The 23,070-nt window shown below is 54.9% G+C and overlaps 3 protein-coding genes across 8 annotated transcripts in view; 2 read left to right on the top strand and 1 right to left on the bottom strand.

The window, feature by feature from the left end:
- CBFA2T2 (CBFA2/RUNX1 partner transcriptional co-repressor 2) overlaps positions 1-950 on the top strand; it is a 60,736-nt gene extending 59,786 nt beyond the window's left edge. For all 6 annotated transcript variants that reach the window (XM_063172157.1, XM_063172155.1, XM_063172156.1 and 3 more), the window contains exon 11: positions 519-950. In XM_063172157.1, coding sequence (XP_063028227.1) covers positions 519-800 — 282 coding nt within the window. In that variant the 3' untranslated portion in view covers positions 801-950. The remainder of the gene's footprint in view (positions 1-518) is intronic.
- Positions 951-4,804: 3,854 nt separating this feature from the next.
- The window catches only part of NECAB3 (N-terminal EF-hand calcium binding protein 3), a 35,122-nt gene continuing 16,856 nt past the window's right edge, over positions 4,805-23,070 (bottom strand). Inside the window, exons 5-13 of the mRNA XM_063172161.1 lie at positions 22,913-23,010; positions 11,546-11,682; positions 10,511-10,632; positions 10,032-10,111; positions 9,533-9,586; positions 8,587-8,699; positions 6,835-6,912; positions 6,508-6,599; positions 4,805-5,024 (exon numbers count right to left, since the gene is read on the bottom strand). Of these exons, the coding sequence (XP_063028231.1) occupies positions 4,996-5,024; positions 6,508-6,599; positions 6,835-6,912; positions 8,587-8,699; positions 9,533-9,586; positions 10,032-10,111; positions 10,511-10,632; positions 11,546-11,682; positions 22,913-23,010 (803 nt within the window). The 3' untranslated portion in view covers positions 4,805-4,995. The remainder of the gene's footprint in view (positions 5,025-6,507; positions 6,600-6,834; positions 6,913-8,586; positions 8,700-9,532; positions 9,587-10,031; positions 10,112-10,510; positions 10,633-11,545; positions 11,683-22,912; positions 23,011-23,070) is intronic.
- Positions 14,049-15,164, top strand: ACTL10 (actin like 10). Its single transcript, XM_063171977.1, has one exon. It carries the CDS (start codon positions 14,049-14,051, stop codon positions 15,162-15,164), a length of 1,116 nt encoding a protein of 371 aa, XP_063028047.1.

The following is a 23,070-nucleotide window of genomic DNA, read 5'->3' as shown; positions in this document are numbered from 1 at the left end:
CCAGGCTGAAACTCAGCCTCTGGCAGTGCTTCCACCTGGCTGGGAGGCTTTCACAAATGAGCATTTGCTTTTCCAAATTGGCCTGCTCCAACCTCTTGTGCAGCGAGGCAGGGTGCGGAGCAAATGGTGCCGGTGCAGCGCGCTGTGATCCCCGCAGAGAGCACTTGGCTGGGAGGGAGACCAAAATAGAGCTGCTTAAAACAGGAAATAAAAAGGCCCAATAGCAGCATCTGCAGAGTGTTTTTCAGTCCGTGCCTGCTGTTTCCTGTCTGCATTGGGGTGGGTCTAGGGCAGAGGATGTGCCTGGAGCAGTGTGACAGAGGCTGTGGGCAGAGCGGTGGGGGTTAGAACCATTGGCAAAGAGCTGGGAAATAGCAGGAATTAATGGATTGCTCATTTGCATATTCTCAAATCCGGGCCAGAGGGGATGAACAGTCCCCTCCAGAGCTGAGTCAGCACCATCCTGCAGCTCCTAGGGAAACTAACCCCCTTTAAGCACAGTGTCTTTGCTCTTGCAGAGCTGCTGGAACTGCGGCCGCAAGGCCAGCGAGACGTGCAGCGGCTGCAACATCGCCCGCTACTGCGGCTCCTTCTGCCAGCACAAGGACTGGGAGAGGCACCACCGCATCTGTGGGCAAAGCCTGCACGGCCAGAGCAAGCCCCTGGCACTGCCCACGGGCCGGGTGGCAGCCAAGAGCCTCGATGGCATCCCCAGCCCAGCCCTGGAGAAGAGCTCGGCCACCACCTCGCGCTCCTCCACGCCGGCCTCTGTGACAGCCATAGACACCAACGGGCTCTAGGAGGGAGCCTTGGCTTGGCTTCACTCCACTGGATGAGCTCCCTGGGGGTTTTAAAGCTGAAAAAGCCCCTGCAGCAACTGTTATCACTTGATAGATTTGACACATCGGGGCACCGACACTCCGGCCTTGCCCTCTCATCCTGCCTGTTCCTTTGTGGCTCGTGGACTGGGGTGAGCCCGCCTGCAGCATCTCCCTGCTCCTCTCAGGGGAACACCAGAGCAGTGCCAGGACCTGGGGGACACTGGGCACCTGCTCAGGGGACCTGGACTATGGGGAGAGCACTGGCACACGCCAGAGGTGCTGAGATGTGGTGCCCAGGCAGGGAGCCCTGTCCTTGTGGCATGCTCAGGCTCGCTTCCCAAGGTGTCAGAGCCACCACTGCCTCCTCCTGCCACCTCTCCTCCATCATTTCCATGTTTGTGCCCTGCTCCCAGGCAGCTGTGCCTCAGGTGGCTGTGTGGGCTGGTTGTTGCTGTGAACAGACCAGAGCCAATTTCCCAGCGGGAGCATCTCATCCTCTGTGCAATGGCAAAAGCTGAGCCCACTTCTGCCTCCAGGCTGGCAGCTGAGGGTTGCAGAGAGGGAGGAGGGGATTTGTCTGCTCTAAAGCAAGAGGCAGTGGCAGGAGGCACTGCTGGATGGCCTGGATTCCATCCCAGTCTGTGGTGAGACAGACAGTTGGGTGTTTCCCGGGTGGGGCCTGTGCTGGGGGAACACGTGCACAGCAGATCTGGGCTGGCTGCAGGTGCCCCTTCCACCTGGGGGCCGTTGTTTTGTTTTTCTCACTGCCTGGAAGCTGCTGGTTTGTGAGTTCCTGCTGTTGTTTGTGAGCCCAGGGATCCTGAGTGGTGCAAGGGGTTGTTTACAGCCTGTGCTCTCCACTCACACTGCTGAAAGAAAGGCAGCACTGGGTGTCCTGTGGGGATTTTTATCCCCTGCTCCAGGGGATTCCTGCAGTGCTGCATCCAGAGATGCCCAGGGATGTGCATCCACCTTCAGAGATTGTCCCAAAACCAGAGGATCACAAGGCCCCTGGGGAATAGGGCCAGCCTGGGGGGCTCTGTCCATCACAGTCCCTGCTGTGGGGTGGAAAAGGGGACTGGGGCACCCGGGGCAGTGCAGGCTGTGCCAGCAGGGCTGGCCAGCAGTGTCACACAGGGTGGCAGTGGCACACAGGGTGGCAGGGAGGGGATGTGCCCTCCAGGAGCTGCTCCCAGCTCTCCTTCTCTTCAGCAGAGCCACACGTGTGTGCCAGTGCTGGGCTGGAGCCTATGAGGCAAGGGATTCCCTAATTATTTCTGATCACCTTTTCAACTGGAGGCCAATAATGGAGCTGTAATGAGCTGTCACAGGGGTGAGCAGGCAACCTGCTGCTCCAGCCCTGGCTCTTGGGAAGCTGCTCTGGCAGGATGGAGCTGGTCTGCAAGGTTTTATTAAAAAGCCACGAGGTCTCCTGGTGTTGAAGTGAATCCCACAGCTCCGGTGGCCCTGGGGATGTGTCCCCTGTGTCCCCAGGAATTGGAGCACTCTGGCATTGAGGCAGCTCCCACTGGAGCCACCCTGACCTGCAGCAGCCCATGCTGGGGCTGGCAGGAAGGGATTTCCTGCCCTAAGGGACACCTCTGGAACAGCCTCAGGTCAATGCCAGGTCCCCTCCTCAGCTGCAGCCCCAGCATCACTGGGGGTGAGTGGTGGCAGTGCCAGGCTTAGCTCTAATCACAGTGGGGAAGGGGAGCAGGGCAGGGCTGGGAGGAATTGCTTGTAAATAGATTGTCTTCCATAATTCTCATGCAACTTTGATGGCTGTGTATTAAAATTAACCCCAGTGTAAATGAATGAAATACTAACAGTCATGATTAGAATGATTGCTTCTTTTCTTTTTTGTTGTTTTTTTTTAAAGATGGAATGATAAATGTGAACTTGGGGTGTGGGAAGACATTGGGTTAAGGTTTCTATTTTTTTTTTTTTTTTTTGACATTTAATTCTGTAATAGAAATTTGTTACTTCATTCCTGTGCATAACTTATTTAATGTCCTGTATAAAGGAACCCAAACTGTTACAGATGTATTTAGTTTGTTCTACTCCAAAGTAGTCAATAAAAAGACTATATTCATCCTCCAGCTCCCCTTCTCTCTGGGAAGGGACAGAGGTTTTCAGCAGTGCTCAGGCAGCTCTTGGGGGTTTTGGGGGATGCTGCCACACCTTGGGCTTTTAGGGATAGAAATTTCCTCCCCTGTGGTGGTGATGCTGTGGGCAAAGCCTGGCAGAGCTGAGTTCAGCCCTGTCCCCAGTGATTTCTCTGAGTTTACAGCTCAGTGTGTTGTTTTCTGAGCTTTTTTTAAATGTTATTTTTTTTATGTGAGCACAGAGCAGCCTGCAGGGTGCTGTCCCAGCTGCCGCTGCCAGCTGTGCCCCCCGGGGATGCCCATGCCCACACCTTGGCTTAACCAGAGGATTTTGATCTCCAGGCTGCTGCAAACATTAATCCAGCAGTGAAAAACCCAAAACTGAGGGGTGAACCCTACATGGGGCTGGGGAGGCAGCTCAGGAATGCCAAACAGTGCCTGCTGCAGGGCTGCCCCTCTCTGACCCACCCTGGCAGTGCCCTGGCACAGCCTGTCCCTCCCTGATGGTGCTGCTGAGGCTCCAGCACATCCCTGCATCCTTTTGTTTGTCATTCCCAGGGGCAGGAATGTGGCCCTGCAGCTGTCCCTGCCCAGGGCTGAGCCCCTTCTGCTGCCCCCTGGTCCGAGCAAATGCAGGCTTTGGCCAGGGAAGCAGCAAGGATTGATAATCAGACAAACACTGGGGTGCTGGGGGATGGGGACAGGGCCAGGCTCTGCCCCCCATCCCCGGGAGGGGATTTGTGTTTGGGGCTGAGCCTGCCCCGGGCTGGGCTGTCCCTCCAAGCAGGAGCTCCCCTGATCCCTGCAGGCTCCTGCTGCCACCAGCCAGCTCAGCCCCTGCAGCCCAACACAGGCAGCTCCTTCTGGAGCAAAACAAGCACCCTAAAACCCAGAGAGCCCTGCTGTGCTGTCACCCCTGGGTCACACCCACCCAGCACAGTGTGACTGGGGTCCCCAGGAGGAGCTGCACCCCCTGCCCCTTCAGGCACAGCTTCTCCTGCCTGCGGCCAGGGACTGGGGCACAAACATTCAGACGGGTGGTTCTGCTGGAGCAGCACCCACAGGGAGTGGAGAAGAGCTTTGGGGTGGTAGCAGGTCCCAGGTGAGTGAGGGCTGGGGGTGCAGGCTGCACAAGGATGCACAAGGATGATGTTCTCCAGGCCAGCATGGGTGGCTGGCTGTGGGAATCTGACCAATCTCATGGGGCTGCTTAGCTCTAATCACAGATCTGCTGTGCCTTTTGCAGCTTTCCCCAAACCCTCTGATTTTATGGATGCCCACAGCTGGTGTCCCTCCTGTCCCCTGTGCCATCCCTCTGTGGAGGCTGTCACAATGCATTTTCCCCCAGCTCAGCAGAGGCTCTGCTGCTGCAAGGAAAGCCCCAGTGCCCCCTGGAGCAGGTGGGATCTGCCCCAGCCCTCCTCCCTCACTCATTCCCCTCACCCCAGACCCCTTCCCACTGCCTCAGCTCCACTCATGGCACCACTGCTGGGTCTTGGGAGCTGAGCAGGGACTGGAGCCCCTCTGTCCCTCCCTGGCAGTGCTGGGGACAGCTCCAGCCATGGGCACAGCTGCTGGGGCACAGTGCCAGCCTCAGAGCCACGTGCTGCCAGCGTGGCAGGCCATCAGCAGGTACACCCTGCCAGGAGCACTGCAGGAAATATTTTTTCCCCTATAAAACACGCTTGACAATCCATATCAGGCCGCCTGGCTCCCTGGGCTGGGTGTCACAGCTGGCCAGTGCTGTGTCCCCTGCCCATCCCCGGGCAGCTCAGAGCCAGGAGGAAGAGGAGCTGAGTGCAATAAGGACTGAAGGCTCCTGGGATGCTCCCGGGCTGCCACCCCACCCAGAGCCCCCCAGGCAGCTCAGACACCGGCTTGGGAGCAGGAGAAATAAATAAATAAATTCACATGAAAAGAGCAAAGGAGCAAAACAGCGGCAGGGCCGAGGGCAGGCAGCCCCCGCTGGCCACAGGAGGGAATGGAGGGACAGGGAGGTGACAGAGGTGACAGAGGCTGTGCCCACATCCTCCCGCATGCTGATGGGGTCCTGGAGACGCTGGCCCGGGTCAGTTGTTGTTCATGATCCACCAGGAGGCTGGGAAGAGAGGGAAAGCAGGGAGCTGAGGGCAGTGTGAGACTGGGAGTGGGGATTTGGGGTGGCAGAGATGGGGGACCCAACCCTGCAGGTCCCTAAAGCACCCACCCCACCCTGGGCAGGGAGCCTGGAGAGGGGGGAACCGCTGGAACTGTGACAATTCTGCAGGAGAGCACTGGGAATGGGGTCAGTGGCACTGGGAATGGGGTCAGTGGTACTGGGAATGGGGTCAGTGGTACTGGGAATGAGGTCAGTGGCACTGGGAATGGGGTCAGTGGCACTGGGAATGGGGTCAGGGGCACTGGGAATGGGGTCAGTGGTACTCAGAGTGGTCAGTGGCACTGGGAATGGGGATAGTGGCACTGGGAGTGTGGTCAGTTGACAGTCAGTGGCATTGGGAATGGGGTCAGTGGCACTGGGGGTCAGTGGCACTGGGAGTGTGGTCAGTGGCACTGGGAATGGGGTCAGTGGCACTGGGAGTGTGGTCAGTGGTACTGGGAATGTGGTCAGGGGCACTGGGAATGGGGTCAGTGGTACTGGGAGTGTGATCAGTGGTACTGGGAATGTGGTCAGTGGCACTGGGAATGGGGTCAGTGGTACTGGGAGTGTGGTCAGTGGCACTGGGAATGGGGTCAGTGGTACTGGGGGTCAGTGACACTGGGAATGGGGTCAGTGGCACTGGGAATGGGGATAGTGGCACTGGGAGTGTGGTCAGTGGTACTGGGAATGGGGTCAGTGGTACTGGGAATGTGGTCAATGGTACTGGGAGTGTGGTCAGTGGCACTGGGAATGGGGTCAGGGGCACTGGGAGTGTGGTCAGTTGACAGTCAGTGGCACTGGGAATGGGGTCAGTGGCACTGGGAGTGTGGTCAGTGGTACTGGGAATGAGGTCAGTGGCACTGGGGGTCAGTGGTACTGGGAATGTGATCAGTGGCACTGGGAATGAGGTCAGTGGCACTGGCAACTCAGGAGCAGCAGGGTTCTTCAGTCCAATTTAATCCATGTTTTATGGACAAATATTTTCCAAGACCCTGCAGTGATCCCTGAAAGCAAACTGGGGCTGAATTTGGTTCCCAGTCCCCACAGTCCCCACATTGCCATGGGTACCCTGGCAATGGCACATTCCCTGTGCTGGCCTGCCCTGCCCCAGCTGGGCTGGAGCCCCTGGCACTGAGCTGGGAGCAGCAGCCCTTTGCAGAGCAGGTTCAGCCTCAGGGGAAACACAAAATGAGGCTCCAGGTGCATCTGGGCCAGGACTCAGCTTATCTGCTGCCTGGGCAGTGTCCCTGCTCCTGGCTGTGCCCACCTTGGGCAGGGGACAGAGCCCAGCTCACACAGCCAAACCTGCTGGGGACAACAGCTCTCACCCTGAGGCTTGAAAAATCTCATTGAGGTCACCCCAGAGGGATTTTGTGCCCTGAAGGGAGCCCCAGTGCCTGCTCCTGCCCTGTGCAGCACCAGAGCAGGGCTGGGGCAGCCTCACCTGGGAACAGCATGGTGGTCAGCAGCTCTGGGGACTCCAGCAGGCTGAGGATGGACTGCTGGAAGGTCTTGCTGCAGCTGGACTGCAAATGGCTGGAAAACAGGGTGTGGGCTCAGGGGGATGTGGTGCCAGGCCCTGTGCCCACACAGAGCAGCTTCTGCACCCCCAGCCCCTGCTCCCCAAACCCTTTATGGGGGTGCTCCCCCCCCTGTGAGCTGCAGCTGCCCCAGGGCACACAGGGCAGGGCAGGGGGACGGGCTGGGCACGGGAAGGGAGCAGGGGGCACCCCCTGTGAGCCCCCAGCCCCTCACATGGGCACTGCCCCACCTTCTCCACGAGGGCACGTCCTGCCAGAACTCGTACAGGATGAAGCAGGGCTCGTCAGTCAGCTTGCAGGCAGAGACACTGTGGGGACAGAGGGACCCTGAGCCCTGGGCAGGCTGGCACGGCCCTGGCATGGCCCTGGCATAGCCCTGGCATGAGCTTGGCATGGCCCTGGCACAGCAGGGCACTGCTGTGCCCATCACTCTCCCCACAAAGCTCCCAAAGCAGGTTTTGGGTGCATTCACATCTCCAGATGATCCCAAACCCAATTCCTGCTGCACAGCTCCTGTGTGCAGGTGGCAGAGGAGCTGTACAGCACTCACACTGCTCTTTGTTGCTGCCCAGGAACCAGCATCTTCTGTATTTTATTATTTCTTACTCTATTTTATTATTTCTTACTGTGTTTTATTATTTCTTTCCCCTCCCCAGCACTACCACATCTCATCCTTCCAGCCCCTTGGAGCAGGTTGGTGTCACCCTTCACACGGGGGGAAACTGAGGCAGGGGGGCAGGAGCTGAGCCCCCAGCACAGATCCCCAGCTCTCTGTGTCCAGAATGATGATTCCCCATTCCCTGGTGCCCAGGAGAGGCTGGGGCTGGTGCTGGGGAGGAGTAAGAAATAATAAAACACAGTAAGAAATTGCCCCAGAGCCCTGCAGTGCTGGGGTGCAGGGGGAAGCAGCTGTGCAGGGCAGCAGCAGCAGCAATCCCAGCTGAGGCCAAGCCTTCCTGCAGCTGCTGAGGGGGCCAGGCCCTGGGGGACAGCCCAGAATGTCACCCAGCAGCTCTGGGGCTCTGTGATGCCCTGCAGGGACCCAGCCCCACAGAGTGTCCCCAGGCTCAGCTTTGTGCTCACAGCCCACACACCAGCACCCTGCTGCCTCCACAAATAACCCTGATGAGATAAAAACCCATCAGTTCCAAACAAAACCCCTCCCGTTCTCTCCACCACACGTGTCACAGCGAGCATCTCCCTTTTGTTTGGACTGAAAATGTGAATTTGTGCTGTTGACAGTGAAGAGCTGAGGAAGGACACTCGAAACGGGAGCAGCAGGAACGTTCCCTGCTGGAGGCAGCCTGGAGTGCCCGTGGCACAGGGAGTGCCAGCTGTGCCAGCAGGGCCAGCCTGGCACTGCCATGGCCCTGCAGGGCTCTGGGGCAGCCTTGGCCTCCCCAGGGCAGCTTCAGGTGCTCGTGGCAGCTCCCCCAGGCTCTGCATCCAGCAGAGCTCTGCAGGAGCCCTGCCCTGGACCTTCCACTGCTGCTGAGTCCCTCAGTGCTGTATTCACTCCTCACAGGAACACTCCACAGCCACTCCTGCTGGCACAAACCCCCGCTCCTCCCCAGGCACTGGTTCTTACTGGGAACACCTGCAGCGGATGGGATGGCACTGGGGGCACGCTGCCTGCCAGCTCCCAGCCCAGCCTCGCACACAAAACACCCCACACACCCCCCTGTGTCCCCCTAAAAGCCTGGCTGTGAGGAGCAGGGCTGGGGACAGGGCTGGGCACGTCCCACCTGGCACCTCTCGTGTTCCACCCATTCCCACCTCTCCTGTCCCACCCCAGTCCTTTCGTGTCCAATCCTGGTACTTCTCCCATCCTACCCAGTACCTCTCCCGCCCCGGTACCTCTCCTGTCCCACCCTGTTCCCCGCCACCAATTCTGGGGGGGAACCCCCAAAACACCCCCAAAACACCCCCAAAGCACCCCCAAAGCACCCCAAAAGCGCCCATAAAGCACACACAGCACTCACTGCAGGCAGCTGCTGTGGCCGGCCGTGCCCTCGGTGTAGGAGCGCACCGCCCTCCGGAACTGCTCGATGCTGCTCGTGGCCACCGAGATCTGCCTCTTGGCCACCAGGATGTGCTGCCAGGGACAGCACAGGGTCAGGGGCTGTCCCCTCCCGCCCCCTGCTCCCCTCCGGTGCCACCGCAGCGCTGGGGACAGCGGGGACACCGAGGGGCGCTGCCCACCTGGACAGGAGATGCTCCATCCCCCTGGGGGGGTCCTGCTGCAGATCCCCCCAGAAAGGGGCTCGGGGACCCCTCCCCTTGGGGACCCCTCCCCTGGCTCTGTGGGCACTCACAGGCAGAGGGTGCCACCCTCGGGGCTGGCAGGGACACGAGGGAGCTGCACTTGTCCCCAGGCTGCGCCATCAGCGGGGCACGGCAGGGCTGCAGGATGGGCAGCGTGGGACAGGGGGCACCGCACACCAGGGACAGGGACAGGATGGGGACAGGGACAGGGATGGGGACAGGGACAGGGGATGGGGACAGGGAAATGACAGGGACAGGGACAGGGATGGGGACAGGGATGAGGATGGGGACAGGGAAATGACAGGGACAGGGACAGGGATGGGGACAGGGATGAGGATGGGGACAGGGACAAGGATACGGACAGAGGGACAAGGATGGGGACAGGGACCAGGACACAGAAAGGGACAGGGACAGGGAAAGGAATGGGGAGAGGGAAATGACAGGGACAGGGATGGGGTCAGGGAAATGACAGGGACAGGGACAGGGATGGGGACAGGGATGGGGAAGGGGATGGAGATGGGGACAGGGACCAGGACACGGAAAGGGACAGGGATAGGGACAGGGACCGGGAAAGGAATGGGGAGAGGGAAATGACAGGGACAGGGACAGGGAAATGACAGGGACAGGGATGGGGACAGGGACAGGACAGGGACAAGGACTTACTGCATCCTGTCCCTTGCACATGGCTTCCTCCTTCAGTGGCTCCAGGCGGGGGCTCTGCGTAAGCGCCAGGGAAAAACAAGATTTACCAGGAAAAAACAGCGTTACTGGGATAAACCAGAGTTACTGGGATAAACCTGAGTTACTGGGATAAACCTGGGTTACCAGGAAAAGCCAGTGTTACTGGGATGAACCAGAGTTACCAGGAGAGCTCTGCAGCAGGAGTGGCACCAGCCCAGGGACACTCCCTGTGGCACCTGGGCAGGGCAGGGCTGTGCCCCGCTCACCTGTGGGGTCACTGGGGCCTGGGGACTCCTCAGCCCCCCGGGGAAGGCAGGACAGGGTCAGCAGAGGAGGGGAAGGGCATGCAGGGCTGGGGCAGCTCTGTGCCAATGCCAGGGCTGAACAGGGGGTGCTGGCACTGATGGGAGGGGGGTCCCAGCACTGCTGTGGCCGTGCCCAGGGGTGGGGCAGCCCCAGCACCCCCTGGGCACACACACACCTTGCACTCCAGCTTCTCGATGAGCTGCTGGAGCCTGTTGATCTGAGCCATCCACTGGCTGTTGTCCTCAACACAAACACCTGCAGGGCAAAGGGCACAGAGGTGTCACCCAAAAAAAGCTCAGCTTTGTCATGGCCAAAGCTTGCTCAAGACCCAAACCCCACAAAATCTTCTAAACCTGGGATTTAATCCAAAAAACTTAATTTTTTTCCTACTGTCCAAGAGACACAACATCCCCAAGAAGCTCCAGCTGGCACCTGGGTGAGATGCTCCAGGCTCCATCCTGGAGGAGCCCTCACTGCCCAGTGCTGCTGGAGATGTGGCACTTGGGGACACAGGTTACAGGTGGCCCTGGCAGAGCTGGGGGAATGGTTGGACTCAATCTTGGAGATCTTTTCCCACCTTACTGTGATTCTGTGCTGGTCCCACACCCCCTCCAGGCTCCAGCAGGACACAAAGAACTGAGGAACAGCAGGTACCTGTTGTCAGCATCCCAGAGTAGGGGTCTGTTGGGGTCAGACAGACGTTCTTCTGTCCCCTGCGCCCACAGCGCCTCCCTGACCTCAGGCCAACTGAAGTCTGCGAGTTCTTGATCTCTTTTCTGGAATTAAACCAAAAAAAAATGCAAAAGGAGGGGTTGAAGCCATTCCTGGAGGTGTCAGCTCTGCACTGGGCTGGGAAAGGGCTGCTGGCTGTGAGGAGCAGGGCTGGGGACAGGGGCTGGACATGTTCTACCCAGTACCTCTTGTGTCCCACCTGGTACCTCTCATGTTCCACCCATTCCCACCTCTCCTGTCCCACCCTGTTCTCTCGTGTCCAATTCCAGTACCTCTCCCACCCCACCCTGTCCCATCTCTGCTGTCCCACCCCGGTACCTCTCCCATCCCATTCCATCCCATCCCATCCCATCCCATCCCATCCCATCCCATCCCATCCCATCCCATCCCATCCCATCCCATCCCATCCCATCCCATCCCATCCCATCCAGTACCTTCCCTGTCCCAGTACCTGTCCTGTCCCAGTACCTCTCCCATCCTACCTTAGTACCTCTCCCACCCCGGTACCTCTCCTGTCCCACCCCAGTACCTCTTGTGTCCCATCCTGGTACTTCTCCCGTCCAATCTCAGTACCTTTCCCGTCCCACCCTGTCCCACCTCTTCCATTCCACCCTGGTACCTCTCCCACCCCATCCCATCCCATCCCACCCCATCCCATCCTGGTACTTCTCGTTTCCCACCCAGTACCACTCCCATTCCCATCCCTGTACCTCTCCCATCCCACCCCATCCCACCCCATCCCACCCCATCCCATCCCATCCCATCCCATCCCATCCCATCCCATCCCATCCCATCCCATCCCATCCCATCCCATCCCATCCCATCCCATCCCATCCCATCCCATCCCATCCCGGTACCTCTCGTTTCCCACCCAGTACCTCTCCCATCCCACCCCAGTACCTCTCCCATCCCACCCCATCCCATCCCATCCCATCCCACCCCACCCCACCCCTGTACCTCTCCCGCCCCGCCTGCTCCTCCACGGTGTCCACAGCACACTCGAGGGACGCCTGCAGGGACTGCAGCTGGTGCATGGTTTCCCGCAGCAGGAACCGCGTCAGGAACTGCTCCATCTTGGAGGCTGTCTCGTACCTCTGGGCAGAGGGGACAGCACCTGTCAGACCTGCCCCTGGGCAGGGCCACACCTGGAAGGGGCTGTCCCTTAAACAAACAAAACGGGGTGGTGTGACGGTGCTCACAGGGGTTTTCAGGTGAGGGAAGAGATGAGGATCTGACTCCATGTTTCAGAAGGCTGATTTATTATTTTATGATATATATTACATTAAAACTATACTACAAAGAACAGAAGAAAAGGTTTCATCTCAGAAGGCTAGCTAAGCTAAGAACAGAAAAACAAGAATGATAACAAAGGCAGCTGCCTCAGTCTGTCCGAGCCAGCTGACTGTGATTGGCCATTAATTAGAAACAACCACATGAGACCAATCACAGATGCACCTGTTGCATTCCACAGCAGCAGATAATCAATGTTTACATTTTGTTCCTGAGGCCTCCCAGCTTCTCAGGAGGAAAAAAAATCTTAAGGAAAGATTTTTAATGAAAAGATGTCTGCAACAGGGTGGGTTTTGATCAAATTTTAATTATCACCACAAGTGACATTTGGGGGTAGAAGTGAGGCTGTGGGGCAGGAGAACCCTCGGGGTGCATTGCTGTGACATCACAGCAGGGCATGCAGCCATGCTTCCATGGACACCCCTGCCCAGCACCACAGGCCAGCCCTGCCAGCCCTGCCAGCTCCAGGAGGGCACATGGACACCAGCCACAAGGTCAGGGTCACCCTCAGGGACAGCCCCAGCCCCAGGGAGGGCCCCAGGCTGGCACAGCATCCCCTGTGCCCCTGCTCACACACTGCAGGGCTTGGGGACAGGCTGGGAGCCTGTGGTGGCCCCTGGGTGCTGGCAGCTCCTCCAGAGACCCTTTCACCACTGGCAGGGCTGGCTTTGTGCCCTCTACGCCCAGGGAAACAGTGCCAGCCTGGCTGCTCCCATGAGACACTCCCTGATGAATTCCTGATGGGTGGTGTAAAAGTGCAACCAGAGGGGCATGCGAGAAGCTATGGGGAGAACAAATCACAGAATCACAGACTCACAGATCACAGAATAATGAGGTTGGAAGAGACCTCTAAGATCATCGAGTCCAACCTACACCCTAACACCTCAACCAGACTATAGCCCCAAGTGCCATGTCCAGTCTTTGTTTAAACACATCCAGAGATGGTGATTCTACCACCTCCCTGGGGTGCATACTTGAATGGGAAGAGCACTCCAGTACTTTATTATTCTTTTGGTGAAAAACTTCTTCCTAATATCCAACCTACACCTTTTCTGACCTAGCTGGAGACTGTGTCCTCTAAAGGGTCACCTGGCCTGGAGAGTGCCCAAAGAACAGGTCAAGAGGCACACCATGCCACAGGGGCAGGTCTGGGAGGCACAGAGAGCCAGGGAAGGGCCTGGACACACACAGAGGCACCCCAAACTCCTGCCCTTCTCTGCCAGCTGGGATCACAGCTCCTCTCAGCTCCTCTCTGTGTGCTACGGGCTCTGCTGGCAGCACCATTTATGGAATCAGAGGATGTTAAGGGATTGGAATGGACCTCAGAGATCATCCAGTTCCAATGTCCCCTGCCATGGCAGGGACACCTTCCACTGTCCCAGATGGCTCCAAGCCCTGTCCAACCTGGCCTTGGGCACTTCCAGGGATCCAGGGGCAGCCACAGCTGCTCTGGGAAATCTGTCCCATGGTCTGCCCACCCTCACCCTCAAAGAACTTCATGCATTTAATATCCAACCTATATTTCCCCTCTTTCAGTTTGATCCCATTCCCCTTGTCCTGTCACCACAGTTCCTGACAGAGTCTTCTGCCGCTTCTCTGTAGCCCCTTCACACCTGGGAAGGTGCTGGGAGCTCTCCACACAACCTCCTCTTCTCCAGCCTCAAGAGCCCCAGTTCTCTCAGCCTCTCTCCAGAGGGGAGGTGTTTCAGTACCCTCAGAAACTCTGTGGTCTCCTCTGGAATTGCTCCAACAGTTCCATGTCCTTCTTACAGTGGAGACACCAGAACTGTGCACAATATTCCAAATGGAGTCTCACAAGAGCAGAGCAGATGAGCAGAGTCACCTCCTTTGACCTTCTGGCACCTCTCCTTCAGATACAGCCCAGGATTTAATCCAGCCACTCAACTTTCCTGTCCAGTGTTCCCTTGCTTCCTTAGAACCACCTGAACTTCTGTCCTTGCACTGTCACAGAACCTCAGGGGATGGAGACAAGGAGGGATGCTCAGTGAGACAGGGAACAGGAAGGACAAACCCAGCCACTTCCAGAGCAGACACTGCTGTCCTCCAGTGCGGCAGAGCAGGCACCTGAGCCTGCTTTGCCCTCACCAGACCCCTCCTGTCCCACTGCAGGCTGTTCCTCCATGCCTGTTATCCCTGAGGAGCCCCAGCCATGCTGAAGCCCGCGGTGGTCATCGACAGCGGCAGCCGCTTCACGCGGGGCGGCTTCGCAGGCCAGGAGCAGCCCCAGTGCGTGCTGAGGACGCTGCTGCCCTGCAGTCTGGGCACCCCCTGGGACCCCTGGCAGCCCCGCCCTGGCACGGAGAGCCCGCGCTGCTCGACCCCGGCCCCGCGGCGCTGCCCGCTCAGGTACGGCCTGGTTGAGGACTGGCACAGCATGAGAACCCTGTGGGACCACCTGATCTGCTGCTGCCTCAAGGTGTCCCCAGAGGAGCACCCGGTGCTGCTGGCAGAGTCCCCATCCTGCCCTGGCACCGACAGGGTGAAGGCGGCCGAGGTGCTGTTCGAGGGCCTGGGGGTGCCCGCGCTGCACCTGGCCAACACCGGGTTCCTGTCGCTCTGTGCCCACGGCAGGGTCACGGGGCTGGCTGTGGAGGCCGGGGCGGCCGTGTCCCATGTCACCTCTGTCTGGGGGGGCCAGACCCTGAGGAAGGGCACCCGCAGCCTGAGGGTGGCCGGGGATCACCTGTCCAGGTACCTGCAGCAGCTGCTGCTGCAGCAGAGCCACACGGAGCCCTCGGGGCTGCAGGCCCTGACGAAGAAGGTGCTGACCCAGCTGAAGGAGCAGTGCTGCTACGTGTCCCTGGACTATGAGGGAGACCTCCAGGAGGAGGGATCCCATCATCCAGCCAGATTCCAGACCCCTGACGGGCGCTGGATCACCCTGGGCAAGGAGCGCTTCTGCTGCCCCGAGCCGCTGTTCCGGCCCGAGCTGCTGCAGCTCAGCTGCCCCGGCCTGCACCAGCTGGCCTGGCAGAGCCTGCACACCGTGCCCCAGCAGGCCAGGAGATATGTGCTGGGCAACATCGTGCTCTCAGGGGGCTCCTCCATGTTCCCTGGCTTTCCTGAGAGGATGTGCTTGGAGCTGAACCTGCTGTTCCGAGGAGCAGGAGTGCACATCGAGGTGCTGGCCAGCCCCAAGAGGGCCACGGCAGCCTGGGCTGGGGGCTCCATGGCAGCCTCGCTCACCTCCTTCCAGCACACCTGGATGACAAAGGGAGAGTACCAGGAGCACGGGGCCCAGTATGTGCACACAAAATTCCAGTAGGGAGGTGGCAGCCATCCCCTGTGGCACTGAAACACTGCCCTGCCCCAGGGGCAGCTGCAGCAGTGCTTGAGTGGCTCCTGTGCTGCTGCAGGGCTGCAAAGTCAATAAAGTGCCCCGAAAGAAGCAAAGTGCTTTCATTGACACTCCATGCTGTTTCCTGTCTAACAAAGGTGTCTCCTCTCAGGCTGGAAAACAATTAGGGCTCATGCTGGGGATGCAGGCCATGCTGACTGCCTCGTCTGGGTACATTTAGGCAATCCTAATGCTCCAGGCTGCATTTCCCAACTGGAAATGCAGCTGCCAGGATGAGGAAGGGAATTTCTCCAGCTGCAGGACCCCCAAGGGGAGCCACAGGTGTGGGAGGAAGGAGCTGAGCAGGGCAAGGTCCCCAGAGCACCTGCACTGCAGCCACTCCTTGCAGGAGGTGATTCCCCACCTGGCACTGGAACAGGTCAGCACTGGCTGAGGAAGATGAGCTGAAAAGCAACTTTCACTCCTTTAATTTTGGTCTAAAGGTCGTTTGGTGCTGCAGGGAGCCAACTCAGCTCCCTGAGCAGGCATTTCCTCATCTGGCACTGCCTGCCTGAACTCACTCAGCTGGGCAGATGATCTGAAAGGGATCAGAGGTGGTGAAGGAACAGCTGGGGAGCACAGCCCAGCTGTCACAGCACACTGCTGTCCCCATGGCCAGCCCCGTGCCAGCTCTCCAAGGGACACAGAAACCACAGGAGTCACCGTGAGCTCTGAGAAAGACAGGAGCAGCAGTTGGGAGGGCGAGGAAGGAGCCTGCACATGATGCAGGAGGGCTGGCTGCTCCCCAGGAGCATCCACCAGGAGAAATCCACCCCTTTCCTGGACAAGACAAGGCTGGAGCAGCATCCCTGCCCTCCCTGGGTGTCCTCGTGTGACCCCTACGGCTGCAGCACCCAGAGCTGCCCTCACCCCCCCAGATCCATGAACCACGTCCAAAATCATGTCCAGCAATGCCGCCCCATCACTGGGGTCAAATATTTCCAATTCCTGCTGAGTTTCTCTCCAGCACACTGAGGATCTGGAATTCCAGAAGCTCTGCACAGATGGATTTCATTGTAACCCTTCCACTGCTGGTGCCAAAGAAAGGGAGCAGTGGGGAGGGTCCTGAGCCCCTCATGGCTCTCTGGTTGCTCTGTGCCAGTCCAGGAGCTGTGTCTGACTGGGCACAGCTGTGGCTGGATGGGAAAGGAAGGGAAGGAAATTGGAGAGAGTGGAGAGGATGGATGCTCATCCCCCAAGCTCTGGGCTGGAGCCAGCAAAGGATGGTCACAGCTCCCCCCAGCACCAGGGGCCAGGGGGATGGGGGTTTCATCCCTGCTGGAAAATGAATCTCATTTTCCTGCCTCAGAGACAGGATGGCAGCCACACTGACAAGATGCAGCCACAGCAAACTGAGCTCCAGCTCTGCATCTCCCAGCCAAGCATCCCACGTGCTCCCACAAAGCCTTCTGTACCCACAGCCCCAGAAATGGAGATCTCAGGGCTGGGGATCCCTGCCCACCCTTCTCCTCCTCCTCCCAGGGTGTGCAGGCACTGAAAGCCCTGGCAGCACTGCCCCTCTGTGCCTGCCCAGCTCCTGCCAGCCTGGACCACTCCCTGCTTGAGGGGGAACAAAGACACTCCAACATCCCCAGGACACACCTTGAGGGAGAGAGTGCCCAGGGGGCACAGCAGGAACAACATTCACCCACCACACAGCCCTGCACAGTCAGTTCTGATGCCTCAGGTTTTAGCTTTTCTATTTTTCACATTCTGTGCTGCTTTAGTGTATGGGTCTGAGCATCATATGAGGGGATGGTGAGCTCTGTGCACAGAGCAGGGAGACAAAACAATTCCTGCTCCAGCTGGGCACCAAGGACAAATGATCCAAATCTCAGCCCAAGAGCACAAACACCGTGGGCTGGAGAGAGAAAAACAAGCAGGGTGGGACTGCCTGGGCTAAAGCTGGAATGGGACAATGAACTGCAAGGTGCAAATGGAGCAGAACTGATCACAGTGACAGACCCCATGCCTGGTCGTGCATTTTGGGACCATTTTGGTTCATCTTGGGTGCAGCCCTGGCTGGGCTCTTGTGCTGCCCAAGGTGGATCCATGGAGGCTTTTGATAAATCTCTGCTTTATTCTTTAGCTCTGTCCAGTCTCTGTTCTAGGTCAGCCTTCACAGGGCATCAGTTTCAGTGCCCCAAATCCAAATCCAAGCCTTGTCATCCCTCTGGCACCACCCAGGGCCCTTCCCCCAGCATCAGTGCTCCCTTCCCTGAGGTGTCCTTCCAGCCCTGGGCACACAAACACTTCCCCTGCCCTGGGGCTTGGAGGCTTCTCCCCAGTCACGTCGCTCCCCTTCCTGTGGGAATTTATTTAGTTTACTAATTTTATTTTTAGGGGGTACTGAGGTAGTATAATTAATTGTACTACAAACCTGAGTTTCTGTATATAGGATGATGGGGAGTAACATTTAATTATGGATTTTTTTTTGTACTGAAACTCAGTACAAAATTGTATTGTTAAAGTAGAATACTGTTATTGTATTGTTAAAAATAGAATAGAAGTTTTTAAAACACCTCTCAGATGCCCCATCTCTGGGTCAGAAAAGAGCATAATCTGGCACCAACCCTTCCTCCCAGCACTCCTCATCCTCTCAGCTCCCATCTGAATGCCCCAAGCCCCACATCCCCCATGGATGGAGTTTTATGGCAGGGGCAGAGCTGCTCTCACCAACACCACATCCCACCTGCCCTGAGCCCCACAGCTCACCCAGGGCAGCCCCTACACCCTGAGAGGAACAGTGGATTTGTCTTTCCAAACAAGCTGTGGGTCTGCTGGTAGATAAACAATGAAAGAAACAATGGGAAGGATTGCACTGATTGATGAATGGAAAAAGATATTTGCTTTTACAAATAAACTGTAGGTTTGCTGATAAATGAAATTGGATATTGAAAGATGAAAGAAACAACGGGGAAGAAAAACCCCTAAATTCCATAAGAATTGAAAATCAAAAAGGAGGGTTATATATGAGAGGGAAATCTTCAGTATCAGGTGATTCAGTCTGTAACTCCCAAGTACCTCAGCCAGTGGGGAAAGCGAGAAGGGAAATGTGGCTGGGAAGTTGGGACAAAAAGGAGGCTGAGTCCTCCAAAAATTAGAGACACCCCAGGGGAATGCCCCGTGGCCTCTCCCTTTATTGGAATAAAGTAAAAGGACCCCTGTGTCTCCTTTTTGGACATGAACCTCTGGTGTTTGTGGATGGATTTCCTAACAACCCCAAACACACAGGCACAGGCAGCAGTGTGGGGCGGCACCCCCAGACCCCCCTGGCAGCCCAGGGCAGGCTGTGCCAGGAGGGGACGTGGCTGCACAGGGTGCCATGGGGACATGGCAGTGCCAGCTGCCTCATCAAACACAGCACACCCAGGGGAATGTGCTGGAAATAGCCATCCCCAGGAGAGCTCCAAATGCTGCTCCACATTTCTGCAGCAATTTGGGAAAATTCGTGCCAGGGAGAGAAAGAACTTAAAATCCAGTCCCCATTGCACTCCTCATTTTGGGGCAAAAACCCAAAATCCTCTCATCAGATGCTGCACAGAGGTCAAACCCTCTTATCAATAAACTCACCAAGCATAGCATTTTGTACTCATGGAAAAGGAAATAACTCAGCAAGCTGAAGACAAAGGAATTTTGGTCCTGCACTGGTATTTCAGCCCCGTTTGCCCAGCTGAAAATCACCAAGTTGCCAAGAGCTGCTATAATTTTGCTTTTGAGGGGTTTTACTGATTTTTTTATGATGATAGTTGAGCTCAGGACAGAATGGGTGGCCACAGAATTCCTGTCAGAGGGTCAATGAGGCTGCCTGCCTTGGAGAGGTATTTATGTGAGGGCTTGCAGTGTTGGCACACTGGAGAATGGAAAGATTTCAGCACACAGACCCCCTGTGAGAAACATCAGGCTGTTTTCTGAGCTATTTCCTCTGTTCACCTCCTACCCCTACACAATTATACTGCAAACATGAAGTTCAGCCACAAAATAAGGTGTAATTAGCACACTACAGCACAGCTACCAAGTTATATTTTACAAATAAGTGGGAATGACAGAATGTGAAGGAAAAACTCTTTCCTAGACAAGGCAAATTTTCTTCAGCATGTTCCTAGTGAGGGAGGATGGAGGCATGGGAACCCCTAATGGTTTGGTTTCCTCCTGCTGACCTGTAAATTCATAAAAACAACCAGGAGAGGGTTTGCTGCTCACACACACACAGAGCTCCTGCAGTGTGGGATTTATAGAAAAATCTTAAAATCTGACAGAAGGCTCACATAGTACATATTTGTATGTAAACATTGAGATAAGAAATGTTAACTTATAAATATGATAGAATAAGATAGACATTGTTGAGAGAGAAATGAAACTAAAAATAAGTTTTAAAAGCGTTAGCATAAATATAAAGTATATAAGTAAATCTTTTATATATATAAGCATATATTAAAATATATATAGTATATATTATATAATATATATATTTTTATATATTATATAAAATATATATTATATAATATTTATATTTCATATAAAAATATATATTTTATATATTATATAAAATATATAGTACTATATAATAACATAGTATATTATTATATATACACTATATATACACTATACCTACTATATATACTATATATACTATACATATAGTATATATAAAGATATAGTATATAAAAATATATAGTAAATATACACTATATACATATAGTGTATATATACTATATATACATATTAAAAAGTATTTTTATGAGTATATATATTTAAGTATGAAGTATAGTATAAAGTAAGTTTTTAAAATAAGTTTTAAATATATATTTCATATAGAATATATATATTTTAATATGTAATATATCTATTTTATATATTATATAAAAATATATAACTGTATTACATAATATTTATATATTATATATAAAATATATTTTTATATTATGTAATAATATAGTATATTATTATATATATTATGTATTATATATACACTATACCTATTGTATATAGTATACATAAAAATATATAGTATATAAAAATATATAGTAAATATACACTATATACATATAGTGAATATATACTATATATATATTAAAAGTATATATATAAATATATATATTTAAGTATGAAGTATAGTATAAAATAAATTTTTAAAATAAGCTTTTTAAAATATATATTTTATATATTATATATTTTAATATATAATTTATATAATATATATTTATATTCTAAAACCTTAAATGAAAAGTTTTCTACTACGTGATATTACACACTTCTATTTAAATTACACTTTCATAATATTAGTTATACTATTTAATTTTGGAAGCTTTCTCCATGGCCTCAGGTTAAATGCAGTGTTCTCTTGGGGATCAGTGCCTGTCAGCACAGAAAGTCTGAAATTCTCAGTGACCAGGGTTCCAACACTCCATTTTTCTCAGTGCACAAGCAGCTCCCTGGGGTGAAAGCTCATCTGGTTCTTCCACGAGGCTGCTCTGTCTGGCCAAGGGGGGCTCAGAGCAGTGTTTGAACCAGAAGAATTGAGGGGCAGGTGTAATCTGGTGTAAAATTCTGAGGGGCAGGTGTAGAATTCTCTGCCCTGGCTCACAGAGCTGAGAGCTCTGGCTAAAATCCAGCCCACTCATCCCATCACAACTCAACCTCAAGTCCAACTCTGCAAATACAAATGTGGGAGCACACTCGTGTGCCAGCAGGTAGGAATGCAGCATTTATCATCTCTGCAGCCTCCGGGCATCCCTCCCACAGCTCCTGCCCAGAGCAGAGCCCAGCAGAGCAGGGGGTGCAGGGAAGGGACCCCAGGAGCACCAATTCCTGCACTGGGCACAGCAGGGCTGGGTGAGAGCCCCTGATCAGCACAGACCCCTCCTGGGTGGGAGCAGTGCTGGGAACTCTGCACTGCCCCGGCTCCAGGCACATCCAAACACGTGGAAAAACAGGTCCAGCAAAATTTGCTTCAACAGGAAAAACCTGCTCATGTTTTCCAGGGAACAGCAGTGGCACAGGAGCTTTGGGAGTGAATGCCTCACAGCAATACTGGGGAGCAGAGAGTGTCTGTGCTGCCCTTTGCAGAAACACAGGAGTGTACACATTCAACACCCAAAAAACAGAACAGAAAGGCACTGAAATAAAGCACAGCTCTCTGGAGAGGATTCCTCCTCTCCGTCTGGACTTTTATTTAATAGCTGTGAGTGGGGCTGGGGATCTGAACCAATGAGAAAATGCATTTTCAGGAGATTCCCTGTCCTGGCATGAGATTTCCACACGTAGGTTTGAAAACACCTCTCAGTTGCCCCATCTCTGGGTCAGAAAAGGGCTCAATCAGGCACTGCAGTAACTGCAGGCACAGAGGACAAACAGGCTGGGTTTGGCCAGAGGAAAGCCCAGAGAGGATCTGACACTACAGAGGCACAAATACCACTCTGGTGAGTGTGGGACTGGTCCTCCTTTTCTTCTCTGTCTGACCAAGAGCTCAGAGGAGCATTCACACAGATGATGCCCCTCACCTGCTTCAAAGGAAGGCTGTTCCCATGGTCAGCAGCAGCCCAAGCACACAGCTGAGCCCTCTGACACAGCTCAGGTGCAGAAGGAGCTGCTGGTCCCTGGGCAGGGCCCTCCAGTGCTGCCTTTCCCCATTGTCCTTACCCTGAGGCTGCTCAGCACAGCTGGGGCTCAGAGCCTGCCCTAATCAGCACCTCCAAACCGCTCCCATCAGCACAGGGTGAGCACAGGGGCAGGAATGAGCCCTGCACCAGGCTGGGAGAGCAGGAATTGCAGCTGCTCCTGCCCCTCTTCTGCAGCCAGCACTCAGTGCTGCAAGCTGGGCTCCATCCCGAGCACCACCAGCCCTGCAGGGCAGTCTGGAGCCTCACTGCTGGGGGGAAACACTTTGTTCTGGCTCAGAACTCGACACAGGCTCCCAGTGATGCTCCCTGAAAGTGTCTGTGGGGAGGACACTGCAGGGAGCTGCTGGAACAGGCACTGCCAGAGCCCAGCAAGGGGAGGTGATGTCCCCAGAGCATAGATGATGTCCCCAGAGCATGGATGATGTCCTCAGAACACAGATAAGAGTCTCCACAGCACAAAAGTTTTAGATTTACCCATCTCTGTGAACACCTTTGAGCCTATTATGGAAACTTCTGGGATGCTGCCCTGGAAGAACTCACAACAGGCTTTGAGAATGCCTCTCACCTTAGGGTGAGTGGAAAGGGGCTTGTCCCAGGGTGTTCTGCAGCAATGTTAACCTGCCCTTTCCTCACAGGTCACTGCCCTTTGTGCTACCCCTGTGTCCCCAAACCATTGTTCCTGACCCCATACTTAACAAAGGACACTCACTGTTTGCCCTGTCCTTGTCCCTGGGTTCCCTCAATGTGACTTTACAATAAACCTCACTGGAACTCTACACAGAGACCCTTTCCAGCTGTGCTGACAGTGTGGATTGAGTCTGTAATTGTCCAAGCAGCTTTCTCAGAAGATGCTTTTGGGAAAGGTAGGAGCAAACACCATCCACTGATACCAGGCTGCTGCCCTTGCCCTCTTCCAGGCTGTGTGCCTGCACATGCACAGACACCCCTGATTTGAGGGGTTTGCTGCCTCCAACCCCCAAATTCCTAAGAAGCAGCTGAGCTCACCGCAGCTCCAGTTTCCCACCCTGCTGCCCTCCCCTGTGCCATCCTTACCAGCTTGGTTTTGTCCATGGCTGCCAGCACCGCAGCGTTGAGCGTTTCCAGGGCAGAGAGAACATTCCTGTATTCCCCCAGGTATGCTGAGAAATAATCTGCAGCAGGACAGAACACCATGGTCAGGCTCCTGAGCACCTCCATCCCTGCCTCCCCTG

The sequence above is a fragment of the Melospiza melodia genome, chromosome 19 (genome assembly GCF_035770615.1).
Source record: "Melospiza melodia melodia isolate bMelMel2 chromosome 19, bMelMel2.pri, whole genome shotgun sequence".
Classification (NCBI taxonomy): Eukaryota; Metazoa; Chordata; class Aves; order Passeriformes; family Passerellidae; genus Melospiza; species Melospiza melodia.
This window is presented reverse-complemented; position numbering and strand designations above follow the sequence as displayed.

Coding starts and splice junctions, on each gene's coding strand:
- ACTL10 (XM_063171977.1), top strand. CDS start 14,049: ATGCTGAAGCCCGCGGTGGTCATCGACAGCGGCAGCCGCTTCACGCGG.